General features: G+C 49.4%; 1 protein-coding gene across 2 annotated transcripts in view; it reads right to left on the bottom strand.

Moving 5' to 3' along the window:
* Positions 1-12,021, bottom strand: part of DYNC2I1 (dynein 2 intermediate chain 1) — a 95,332-nt gene extending 83,311 nt beyond the window's left edge. For both annotated transcript variants that reach the window (XM_054495218.2, XM_054495219.1), the window contains exon 1: positions 11,829-12,021. In XM_054495218.2, coding sequence (XP_054351193.1) covers positions 11,829-11,843 — 15 coding nt within the window. In that variant the 5' untranslated portion in view covers positions 11,844-12,021. The remainder of the gene's footprint in view (positions 1-11,828) is intronic.
* Positions 12,022-13,455: the final 1,434 nt, after the last annotated feature.

Genomic DNA, 13,455 nt, shown 5'->3' with positions numbered 1-13,455 from the left:
CCTCTGTGTCACCCAGCACTGCTTAGCATGTCGCAGCGCCTCATGACCACCAGCCGTTAGAGAATCCACACTGTGCGTGCCGGGAAAGGAGGCATCAGGACAGCCGGCTCACCAGGTATCCAACTGTTCTAAGAATCTGAGGGGGAATATTAAAATAACAAGGTGCCGTGGTCTTAAAACATTTCCACTGACTCTTCAACAACCCTTCCTTTACAAGTCAAGCCGATTCCCCTTCCTCGAACGTGGGCCAGATTCTATGTCACACTCTTCTTCATCGTCGTCTTTTTGTTTTTTTGACAGAGTCTGCTTCTGTCACCCAGGCTGGAGTGCAGTGGCGCAACCTCGGCTCAAGTCATCCTCCCACCTCAGCCTCCCGAGTAGCTGGGATGACACCTGGCTAATATTTGTATTTTCTAGAGACGGAGTTCCGCCATGTTGCCCAAACTCCTGAGCTCAAGCCGCCCGCCCTGCCACACTTATGATGAGGAGGACGGGGCGGAGGCCCCACTGTGCGCCTTCCTGCTCAGGGTCCCTTCCAGAGCTTCCACCTGGCTGTGGCGCCCGCTTGCTCTCACCGCGCACCCTGGGAGACGCAGCTGCTACAGCACAAGGATGCCCAAGCACTCCCGGGGAGGCCCAGGCACAGGCCGGCACCAGCCCACACCTCAGAAGGGCCCCTCAGCCCAACGCAACCTTCAGGGAGCGTGAGGACTGCACCCTAACATCCCCCCACGCCACCCCCAAACCCTAACCCACAGGAACCATGAGGACAGTAAAGGTTGACTGTGCTCTAAGGCAAGGTTGGGACTCCCCTTCTGCACCCTCGCCGCCACCTGGGGCGCCTCCTGTCACACTGCACCACTGCCTCCTGGCAACCCTCGCGATGGTCTCCCCGAGGGGAGCATGAGCTTTGCCAGTGCAGCCACAGCTCCTTCTTCTGTGCCGCTCCTGCTCCACAACTGCACCGAGGCCTCAGCAGAACCTCAGTGCAGAACACGCAGGTGCTTATCACCACGCCACAGTAACACATTCCAACAACACAGGGTACAACCCTACAACCCCGGTACAACAGAGCTTCATGCTAAACCTAACCGCATATCACCACGCCATAGTAACACACTCCAACAACACAGGGTACAACCCTACAACCCCGGTACAACAGAGCTTCATGCTAAACCTAACCGCATATCACCACGCCATAGTAACACATTCCAACAACACAGGGTACAACCCCACAACCCCACAACCCTGGTACAACAGAGCTTAATGATAAACCTAACTTCAGCTAAGCAAAATCAATCAAGGATGATTTCCTGCAGAGAATATACCATAACTATTCAATTTTTCCCTTTGAGAAACAATTCCTTAAAGGTATAAATAAAGGAAGCATTTGGGAGTTTGTTTCAAAAAAAAAAAACAGATTTTGTCCAAATGAAAAATGGAAACTTTTCATGGACAAGCCACTAAAACTCTTCCTGGAATGTGAAAATTAGGGCAAACAAAAAAAGCTGTAATACCTCATAAATATATTAAATAATAATTTTTTTTTTTTGAGACGGAGTCTTGCTCTATCGCCCAGGCTGGAGTGCAGTGGCGCGATCTCAGCTCACTGCAACCTCCACTTCCTAGGTTCAAGCAATTCTCGTGCCTCAGCCTCCTGAGTAGCTGGGATTACAAGCACCCGCCACCACGCCCGGCTAAGTTTCGTAATTTTAGTAGAGATGGGGTTTCCCCATGTTGGTCAGGTTGGTCTCGAACTCCCAACCTCAGGTGAGCCCCCTACCTCGGCCTCCCAAAGTGCTGGGATTGCAGTTGTGAGCCACCACGCCCGGCCAACTCTTTGTTTAAAGTTAACTTCTACAGAGAGGTTTAATATAGGACCTGCTATAAACAAAACGGCTGAATGGAACCCAGGACACGAGTGACCAGAGAGGGGACGCCCAGGATACTCGGGGACAGTCCAACCAGGAGACCCAGGAGACCAGGGTACCACAGAGAGGGGACGCCCAGGACACCAAGGGGCAGTCCAACCAGGAGACATGGGCACCACAGAGAGGGGACACCCAGGACACTCAGGGACAGTCCAACCAGGAGACCCAGGAGACCAGGGTACCACAGAGAGGGGACGCCCAGGACACCAAGGGGCAGTCCAACCAGGAGACATGGGCACCACAGAGAGGGGACACCTAGAACATTAGGGGACAGTTCAACCAGGAGACGTGGGCGCTGCACACAGGGGACGCTGAGGACATTCAGGGGACACTGGGAAGGCACAAGGCCACTAGCTCAGAATGTGAAAAGTAAGTCACAAAACCCATCCAGTGGGGTTTCTTAATGGTTGTTAACATTACTGCTGCCGACAAAGCTAAAAACCCCGAAGACGCGGCCTCTCACAGAGATCACAGGGTTTTTCTTCGGCCTCTTTATAGTTTTCAGTAAGAAAAAAAAACAGCCATTTTCTTAAATGCACACAATACTGACTACTTTGGAGCACTTAAAACTCAGCTAATATGGACTGTTTACCCTCAAGTTTTCTATCCATGCTGTCTCCCTCTCTAGAGTTTCAAACTGTTCAACAGTGATTTACGGCTTCCCTGCCCCGGTGCTGTCGGTCCCCACTTGCCACATGTAAACCACATGCTTCTGCCAAGGCCTTTTAAAGACCAACTTGACCTGCCCTCAGACTCTGCCCTATGGAGGAGCCCAGCAATCCACGCTTAAAATCAACTCTCCAAGTATGGAACCAAAGGACAAAGTTCCCCAGCACTCCCATGAGCGGAACAAACCCCAACCTGGGGACTGGGGCGAGGAGATTCAGGAGAGCTAAGCAGCAAAACCATCAGCATGATTCAGCCCACGCACTAGTGGATGAAAACTGGAGCCTGTGGTCTTCAGCATCTGCAAGCACGTGTCCTGGGCCAGCATCCTTCACGCACATGGCAAGCAAACAGGAGATGAGCGGCTGCCCAGCACCAGCTCCCCAGGGCCTCTGTCCCTCAATTTACGCTCAATTTACATCAACTAAATCATCTAGAACCTTTTCATAACAAAATTCTATGGAGAACTGTACAGTAAGAACCCTGAACAATGTTTACATCCCTTTGATTTGCCTCCCAAATAAAACAGATGAAACTGATTTAACTCCCCTTCCCCTCAATGCAGGGATTCAAGGGAGTTCTTTTCCCCACCCTCATCTCATCCTGAAATCCAAGGAGAAGTAAACCTGGGCTGAAATCACCTCCAAGGTGGTATCACCTCCAAGGTGTACCATCAGAGGTGGTGAAGCCAAAACCTCACTTCAGGGCAGGCACTCACAGCCCAGATGGAAAGCAAACCCCACCCCTGTGTCATCTTGTCAGACCCACACTCCGAGTGGGTGTGAGGGTTTCCGCGCTCTGTAAGCCAAACAGCAGAAACCCCTGGACCTGACGCTCATTCTTCCTGCCACATAACCTCCGACAGCTGGGCGGACTCCAGCGAGAAGGTGCCACTGGCACCTGCAGCCACCTGCGGGTAGTGGGCTTCTCCCCTTGCTTTCCAACCCAGCCTCCTCTTTTAGAAAACACTCATCAGAGATTAAAGTTAAATACTGATTTGAACTAGTTAACTGAACATTAAGAAATGTTTAAAATAAGTTATTTTGAGCCAGGCATGGTGGCTCACACCTGTAATCCTAACACTTTGCTAGGCTGAGGTAGGAAGATTACTTGAGCTCAGGAGTTCAAGACCAGCCAGGGCAACACAGCAAGACCCCATCTCCACCAAAAAAAAATCAGCCAAGCATGGTGGTTCAACCACAGTCCCAGCTACTCAGGAGACTAAGATGGGAGACTAAGCCCAGGAGGTCAAGGCTGCAGTGAGCTGTGATAACTGCCACTGCACTCCAGCCCAGGCGACACAGCGAGACCCCATCTCTATTAAAAAATAAACAGATGAAAGCGTCACCAGATACTACTATTTCTGCTTCTAACATGTTTCTAAATCCACTCTTCCTTCCAGGGACACTGCCATAAATCCATTCTGGACCTTCAGGATGACCACTAGCTCTGTGCAAAGCAGCAAAGGCACCCTCCAGCCTGAGTCCCCACACGACAGAGACACCGCGGCCCAACCCTGTGACATTCATCTACATGGACCCAGTGGTATAGCGCTGACGTCCACATCGTCATCCTGTTCCCTGCATGACACTGAGAAAGAAAAGAAACTAATCTGAGGAATGTGAGCTCCTTTAAATGTTTAGGCCCAGAGCCACTGAAATGTGACAGTGGTCACGTCTCACTCCCCGCCACACCCAGAGCTAAGAACATCTGCTCCCCCCACCCCACACCAGGAGCTAAGGACGTCCCGCTCCCCCCCCCAACACACCGGGAGCTAAGGACTTTCGGCTCCCGCCCAACACACCCGGAGCTGAGGACTTCCCGTTCCCTCCTGCCACACCCAGAGCTAAGGACATCTGCTCCCCACGCCACACCCGGAGCTAAGGATGTTCTGCTCCCTCCGACCCGGAGCTAAGAACGTCCCGCTCCCCCCCACACCAGGAGCTAAGGACATCCCGCTCCCCCTCCAACACCCGGAGCTAAGGACGTCCCGCTCCCCCTCCAACACCCGGAGCTAAGGACGTCCCGCTCCCCCTCCAACACCCGGAGCTAAGGACGTCCCGCTCCCCCTCCAACACCCGGAGCTAAGGACTTCCGGCTCTCCCACCCACACCCGGAGCTAAGGACATCCCGCTCCCCCTCCACCCAGAGCTAAGGACGTCTCGCTCTCTGCCCCACACCCGGAGCTAAGGACTTCCCGCTCCCGCCCACACCCGGAGCTAAGGATGTCCCCCTCCCCCCCACACACCCGGAGCTAAGGACGTCCCGCTCACCACACACACACACCAGGAGCTAAGGATGTCCCGCTCTCCCCCCACCCCCCCCAGCTAAGGCCATCCCGCTCCCCCCACACACACCTGGAGCTAAGGAAGTCCAGCTCCCCCCACACCCAGAGCTAAGTAAGCGGCCTGCTTTAAGACCTCTTGACTCAGCATCACCACCAACAGCCATATTATTATTATTATTTAAAGAGTCTCATTCTGTCACCCAGGCTGGAGTTCAGTGCTGCTGAGAAGTGAAGCCTCCTTGGCTTCTGGGTGGGTGGGGACTTGGAGAACTTTTCTGTCTAGCTAAAGGACTGCAAACACACCACTCAGGACTCTGTCTAGCTAAAGGTTTGTAAACACACCAATCAGCACTCTATAAAAACGCACCAATAAGCGCTCTGTGTCTAGCTAAAGGTTTGTAAACGCACCAATCGGTACTCTGTAAAAACGCACCAATCAGCACTCTGTGTCTAGCTAAAGGTTTGTAAATGCACCAGGATGTGGGCAGGGCCAAATAAGGGAATAAAAGCTGCCACCCCCCCACCCCTGCCGGCCCCCAGCCAGCAGTGGCAACCTGCTTGGGTCTCCTTCCACAGTGTGGAAGCTTTGTGCTTTGTTCTTCACAATAAATCTTGCTGCTGCTCACTCTTTGGGTCCACACTACCTTTATGAGCTGTAACACTCACTGCAAAGGTCTGGGGCTTCACTCCTGAAGTCAGCGAGACCACGAACCCACCGGGAGGAACAAACAACTCCGGATGTACCACCTTTAAGAGCTGTAACACTCACTGTGAAGGTCTGTGGCTTCATTCTTGAAGTCAGCGAGACCAAGAACCCACCAGAAGGAACCAACTCCAGACACAGTGCTATCATAGCTCACTACAGCCTTGACCTCCTGTGCTCAAGAAATCCTCCCACCTCAGCCTCCTGAGTAGCTGGGGCTACAGTAATGCACCACCATGCCCAGGCTTTTTTTGTTTTTTAAGAGATAGGGTCTTGCTATGTTGCCCAGGCTGGCCTCGAACTCCCATCCTCAAACAATCCTCCCACCTCAGCCTCCCAAAGTGCCAGGATTACAAGCATGAGCCACCACACCTGGCCAATAGCCATAAATTAACCTACCAGTGTCATACACTGGACACCAGAATTCATAAGCTGCAGTTCAGTGATGTATAACCAATCAATAATCAATGTTATTTCTGTAAACCAGTACTTGACAAAGTATTCTGTAATCATCCCCTCTCCTGATTCGTCCTTTTCTCTTTAAACACTCAAGCCTCTCCTTTGTTCTCTGGAGCACCTCCCAGTGTTTCCCAGGCTGTGGCCCTGATAGTCTCTATAATTAATTTTGCCTGGATTTTCTTTAGGTTGACGACACCAACATGAATTCTCAGAATTACAGAGTGGAATGAGCAGGGCCACTAACGGCCAGAGCAGTGTGCTTCACTAACCCTGTATGGCAACACACCCAATTAGGGTGCACGCTAAAAGACCCAGAGTGCAAGGCTGGCTCCCGCCTTTAGGACTGGGACATAATTTACCTTTTGCTGTCCTCATTTTTTTTTCAAAATTCCTTACACTAGAATTTTTAAGTTATCAAATTATTTAGGGCCAAATTATGAAATGCAGCCTATCCAGGTCTTCATTCTATTACTTGACTGTGTAACTGACACTCCCTGGTAAAAAAAAAAGTGCTCCGAAGAAAACGGTAACTAAGAAAACTAGGATGATCAGTTTCCATCACTGAATCCAAGGTTATTCCCTACAGTCACCATAATTCACTCACCTAGGCCCTGGCTGGTGACCACACAGGCTGTTTCTAACACTCTGTACTCGGTGTGACAAACGTGGCTGCAGGGAGCACCCGTGTTTTCGGTATGCGTGTATTTGCAGATGAGAGTGCTATCTGTGAGCTGCTATGTCAAAGCGGCAGATGCCTAAAATGCTGACTGCGCTGAGTCTATTTTGTAGACAGAGCTGACCTCAGGCTGATTCCTTTCTAGACTTGGCTGACAGATGAGAAGTGTGGGGAGGGGGATGCCAGACGTTCAAGTGGTGAAACAGATTTCATTCAGTAACTGCAGGCAGGACGGGAAACAGCTGAGCTCCATTCCTGTTTGCACTGAGGTGAGGGAGTGTTTTATGGGAGAACCCGGGCTAGGTGAGCTCAAGTGAAAAATTACAAAGGCTGGTCAGTGTAACTGAGATTAAGCTCACTGTGTCTGCTAGCTGATAATTACAGTAGTTAGGATTCTACCTTCCCAGAGAGACCAGAACAGAGGCCGTCCTGTCCTTTCTGATATCTTTTCAAAGACACTCCTGAATTGCAGATTTAGAGACATCTCAAAAGGACAGAGAAGGATTCATAATTTAAGCCCTTTTAAACTCTCTTCAGAAAGGATGTCAGGGACCTATCCTCAGGTGTTGGCTAAAACAAACAGTAAATTATTCTGACAGCCCTGAGCTCTTTCAGACAACCCTGAGCTGGGTTGTCCCAGAGGTGGCCTTAGGCTGCGAGGAGCAGTGTTAAACTTTCGTCAAGAATCAGCACAGGGCTTTGAATGGCGAGTTCATGCCAGAGTTTCTGCAGTTCTCTGGAGGAACCCCACAAGCGGATCAGTGAGGACCAACCTTGGAGACCCCACTGTATCTACTCTAGAACATTCAGCCTTTCTAAAAACAGAATGAACGGCATTGCACTGTACCTAAACAGTTCACATCACTAGTACATATCTCACATGAAAATAAAAAGGGTAGAAATTTATTTTAAACTAAGAATAACCTAAAAAACATATATGTTTACATTTTTCAAGCTATGATTAATAAATTTCATAACAATAAACTCACACATTACCTATCAATTGTTTGGTATGTAACAAAAAAACTTAGATATTTCTAAAATTTTCATTGACCATAAAAATTAATAGTCATACACATTGTAAACAAGATAAAGAGTTTTGAAAGAGCTAATATTAAAGAAAATTGTCATCATGCAGGAAGGTGTAAAGCCTGCAAAGGTACCATCAAGTTTTTTCCAATAGCTACGACATACTGAAACTTGGTATGATCTCAGTACAAATAAATAACATAAAACTATTTATATTCATGATATTAATTATGTGAGCAACTAAGTACAATGAAACAAACTGAAAGAAACGCTTGGTGTATACTAAAAGCTATAATACCAGCAGGGTGAGATGGCTCACGCCTGTAATCCCAGCACTTTGGGAGACTGAGGTGGGTGAATCACCTGAGGTCAGGAGTTCCAGACCAGCCTGGCCAACATGGTGAAACCCTGTCTCTACTAAAAATACAAAAAAAATTAGCCCAGCATAGTGGCGCATGCCTCTAATCTCAGCTACTTGCGAGGCTGAGGCAGGAGAACTGCTTGAACCCGGGAGGCAGAGAATGGAGTGAGCTGAGATCACACCACTGCACTCCAGCCTAGGGGACAAGAGTGAGACTTCGTCTCAAAAAAAAAAAAAACAAAACTCTAATACCAAAATAATCCAATACAATTTTATTCCAATAATCTCATGAAAACTTTATCCTTCCCCTTACCTTATGAAATAGACTATACTAATTAATTCTATATCACAGCATAATAGTTACATAATTAGATTCTAATAACCCATGGGTTAACTTCCTAAAAAGTTAAAGACCGACTTGCAATTGAGAACCTATTACAGGAATTCATTATTTGCCAGGAAATATCCAGCTCTGAGGTCTGTTGCTTTTGCTACTTTAAAAATGTTTATTTACTGGCCTGGCACAGTGGCTCATGCCTATAATCCCAGCACTTTGGGAGGCCAAGGTGGGCAGATCAAGACCAGCCTGGACAACATGATGAAATCCCGTCTCTGCTAAAAATACAAAAATTAGCTGGGCGTGATGACACACATCTGTAATCCCAGCTACTCAGGAGGCTGAGACAGGAGGACCGCTTCAACCTGGGAGGTGGAGGTTGCAGTGAGCTGAGATCACGCCATTGCACTCCAGCCTGGACGACAGAGCGAGACTCTGTCTCAAAAAAAATGAATTTTATTTATTATATATGTATCAGAATAAAACCCCAAGGACAGTCAAATGTCAAAAATAACAAATGAAAAAAGATCTATAACAAACTACATCCATATTCAGAACATCACAGATAAAGATCCTAAATCTTCTGGAGAGAAAGAAAATGTTACTCACAAAGATATCTCATCAGCCAAACACACTGCTAGAAGACAAAAGTAAACCATCTTCAAAGTTCTGGGAAATTATTTTGCTCCTAGAATTCTATGCTAAGCCAAACTCTTAAACAATCTATCAGTATAATGAGGATATTCTTAGAGCATACAGTTTTCTTCCCACATATACTCTTGTCTAAAAAGGTATGCGATAGGCCAGGCATGGTAGCTCGCACCTGTAGTCCCAGCACTTTGGGAAGCCAAGGCAAGAACGTTGCTTGAGCCTGGGAGGTTAAGGCTCCAGTGAGCTGTGAGCATGTCACTGCACTCCAGCCTGGGTGAAAGAGCAAGACTCTGAAGAAAGGAAAGAAGAGGAAAGGAAACGGGAGTGGGGGGAGGAAAGGAAAGGGGAGGGGAGGTGAGGAAAGGAAAGGGGAGGGGAGAGGAGGAGAAGGGAGGAGAAAGGGGAGGGAAGGGGAAAGGGGAGGGGAGGGGAGGGGGGAGGGGAGAGGGGAGGGGAGGGGAGAGGGGAGGGGAGGGGGGAGGGGAGGGGAGAGGGGAGGGGGGAGGGGAGGGGTGGGGGGAGGGGAGGGGGGAGGGGAGGGGAGGGGAGAGGGGAGGGGAGGGGAGAGGAGGGGAGAGGAACGGGGAGGGGAGGGGAGGGGAGAGGAGGGGAGAGGAACGGGGAGGGGAGGGGAGGGGAGAGGAGGGGAGAGGAACGGGGAGGGGAGGGGATACTCCACTGGAAAAAGCAGGGAGATTTCAAAAAAGAGGGAGACACTTGATCCAAGAAACAGTAGGCCTAACCCAGAAGCACAATGAGAAAGAATTCCCAGATCATAGCTCTGTGCACGTCTAGAAAACAATTTGTCCTGATGAGAACATAAAGTCAGTGAGCTCTGGGAAGAATTTTTAAGAGAATTTCATTAAACAAGTAATATGACACTAATAAGCTAGAAGACATCATAAGGTTTAAAAATTTAAAACAGCATATGTTCTTTTTTGCCAAAACAAAAAAAAAGGCCAAATAGTGCCATTTATGAAAGACATAATCCAAATATGAAGCAAACTACATTGTGGTACATTAACTGAATGTAAGAAAAGATGACCCCTTTGACCCTGACACCAGAAACATTGTTCTCTGAGCAGAGTGAGCTTAGAATACAGGACTCCACTTTATCTATTGGTCCAATCTGACTATTTGGTTCTGCAATGAAAACTTATATAACCATGATGTTACAGTGTTTATTGGTTTTCATTTTTAAAATCAACCTATGAACAAATCACGGACAATGTAAGTTACAGAGTAACTTAAAGAAATGTAAAGAGAATAGCATAGAAGATGACAGGGTCAGGAAATTAGTGGGTTTAGGGAGAAACGGGGAGTGCAGGGCAGTAGCTTCCTAATCTTAACTAGGGGAAAGTTAAAAAATACTATCTAAGGTTGGCCTAGCACGGTGGCTCACGCCTGTAATCCCAGCACTTTGGGAGGCCAAGGCAGGCGGATCACCTGAGGTCGGGAGTTCGAGACCAGCCTGACCAACATGGAGAAACCCCATCCCTACTAAAAATACAAAAATTAGCCGGGCATAGTGGCGCATGCCTGTAATCCCAGCTATTCGGGAGGCTGAGGCAGGAGAATCGCTGGAACCCGGGAGTTGGAGGTTGCGGTGAGCAGAGATCGTGCCACTGTACTCCAGCCTGGGCGACAAGGGGAATTATCTTTAAAAAAAAAAAAAAAGGCCGGGTGCAGTGGCTCACGAAGTCAGGATATCAAGACCATCCTGGCCAACACGGTGAAACCTCATCTCTATTAAAAATACAAAAATCAGCTGGGCATGGTGGCGCACGTCTGTAATCCCACCTACTCGGGAGACTGAGGCAGGAGAATCTCTTGAACCCTGGAGTTGGAAGTTGCAGTAAGCCAAGTTCGTGCCATTGCACTCCAGCCTGGTGACAGAGTGAGACTCCATCTCAAAAAAAAAAAACAAACAAAAAAAAACACCTAAGATTGATATAACATAAAATACAAATTAAGGAGTATTATTCAACACATAAAGGTAAGTGACGGGGAAAAAATAATAGGAGTGAAGGTAGAAGAAAATGTATGCAAATTAAATTCCTCATCTTTTAGTGGGGAATCAATAGACAACAAGAATAATACAGTAATATCTAACATTTATTGAGTGTTAATGAAAGCAGGCACTGGTCTATGCACTTTTACACATAATATCTCACTTAATCTTCTTAAACACCCTATAATGTTGCTATTATTATTGTGCCCATTGAATGAATTAGGAAACAAGACATGTTAAGTGAGTTTGCCAAGGTCATACAAGTAAATACAAAAGCCCGAATTCAAACTCAAGCACCCAGGCTGCACTCTCTCAACCTCTTAAACTGTTGACAAGTCATATTTAAACTTAAATCAGCTAAAATTTAATAAAATTTTAAACATGGCTCCTCAGCCACCCCGACCCCGCAGCAGGGGCTGAGGCCGCCTCCAGGCCCGGCGCGAGGAGACAGGCCGCGGCGGCGACCCCAGGCCTGAGGCTGCACAGACCGCCTCTCCCGACCGCCGGGAGCCCGGCGTCCTGCCATCCCTCGCGCCGACGGCCAGCCGCGCCTCCGTTTCCCTTCCTGCCTCGGAGGCACCGCGGCTCCTCCGGGAAGCCCCGGCCCGGCCGAGAGAACCGCTGCGCAAAGGGAGGGCGGCGGCGGCGCTGCTAGCGGCGCCCGGAGGAGTCCGCGAAGCTCGACCACCCCTCGCCAAGACCCAGCGCCGCACCGACCTTCCCGGGCTCCATCGCTTCCCGCAGGCCCGGGCGGCCGCGGTGTCCTCGGCCCCGGCCAGGCGCGGCCCACCCCGAAGAGGCCACCTGTGCCCCGCACCCTTCGGGAGGCGCGTCCCAGCGCCTAGCAACCGACAGGCAGAAACAGCAGAGAGCCGAGAGGCACTACCCAGCGTGCCCTGCAGCCTCTCCCAGTGCGCCTGCGCATCCCCGGCATTTTTAGCACCTGGCAGGCAGGAGCAGGGGAAGGCCGAGTGGTCGCTGCTCGGTGTGCCCGCGGCCCCTCCCAATGCGCCTGCGCTTCCCCGGCTCCTAGCAACCGCCAGGCAGGAGCAGCAGAGGACCGAGCGGTCGTTGGTCTCCCCAAGGGGTAGGTGCACTACCCTGACTTGGGGTGCAGGGGCTCTTGACTCGCCCCAACCCGCCCCGGGTTCCCGCGGGACCGGACCGACAGTCGGGCAAGATAGAAAGGGAGAGCAGATATTGAAAAGACTTTACGTTTGAGGCCGAGCGCGGTGGCTCACGCCTGTAATACCAGCACTTTGGGAGGCGGAGGCAGGTGGATCAGGAGGTCAGGAGATCGAGACCATCCTGGCTAACACGGTGAAACCCCGTCTCTACTAAAAATACAAAAAAAATTAGCTGGGCGCGGTGGCAGGCGCCTGTAGTCCCAGCTACTCCGGAGGCTGAGGCAGAAGAATGGCGTGAACCCGGGAGGCGGAGCTTGCAGTGAGCGGAGATCGCGCCACTGCACTCCAGCCTGGGCGACAGAGCGAGACTCTTGTCTCAAAAAAAAAAAAGAAAAGAGCTTTACATTTGAATAAGGCTTTGCACTTAACAAATTATATTCCCATATGTCGTCTTTTGATAAAAATAAGCAGTAAGGTAGGCAGGAATCAACGTTGAGAGACTGTTTTTACCCAACACGTAAGGGAAAATCAAAAACTCTCAGGACCTCCGAACTCCTTCAGCCAAAGGGAGAGTTAGGGCTGAAAGCCTGAAACCGCCTTTTCAAAATTATGACTGAGGCAGTAAAAGAGGTGTAACTTAACCCACAGCATCTTGCTTCTGACCTCAAAGCCGTCCTTGTTCCTTCCTGGCAGTAGGCTGAACTAACTTTGGGAGAAACTTAGTTTATAGTTTAAACACAGACGGTAACAGCCCTTTCCCAAAGCAGGCCTCCTTCTTGCCTGGGGACTTGATTGCCTTTGTAGGACGGATATTAGCCACAAGATTAGAAATTGTGTTTTAGGAGTCATGCAGCTAGAGGCTACAATATTCTGACCCTCCCTAAACTGCTCCTAAGATCAGTGCTTGAGATATTTTGCAGAACCTGCACTTGCTGGATCAGCTGGCACCACCCAGATCAATCAACTGGCTCATCTGATCTTGTGGCCCCTCACCCAGGAACTGATAAGGGCAAGAAGACCGCTTTGACTCCCTATGATTTCATCTCTGACCAATCAGCACTCTTGGCTCACTGGCTTCCCCCCACCCAAGTTATCCTTGAAAACTCTGATCCCTGAATGCTTCAATGCTCGAGGAGACGGATTTGAGTAATAATAAAACTCTAGTCTCCTGCAAAGCCAGCTCTGTGTAAATTACTCTTTCTCTATTGCAATTCCCC

This window comes from Pongo pygmaeus, chromosome 6 (genome assembly GCF_028885625.2).
Source record: "Pongo pygmaeus isolate AG05252 chromosome 6, NHGRI_mPonPyg2-v2.0_pri, whole genome shotgun sequence".
Classification (NCBI taxonomy): domain Eukaryota; kingdom Metazoa; phylum Chordata; class Mammalia; order Primates; family Hominidae; genus Pongo; species Pongo pygmaeus.
The sequence above is the reverse complement of the archived record's forward strand: the minus strand, read 5'-3'. Positions and strand labels throughout refer to the sequence as shown.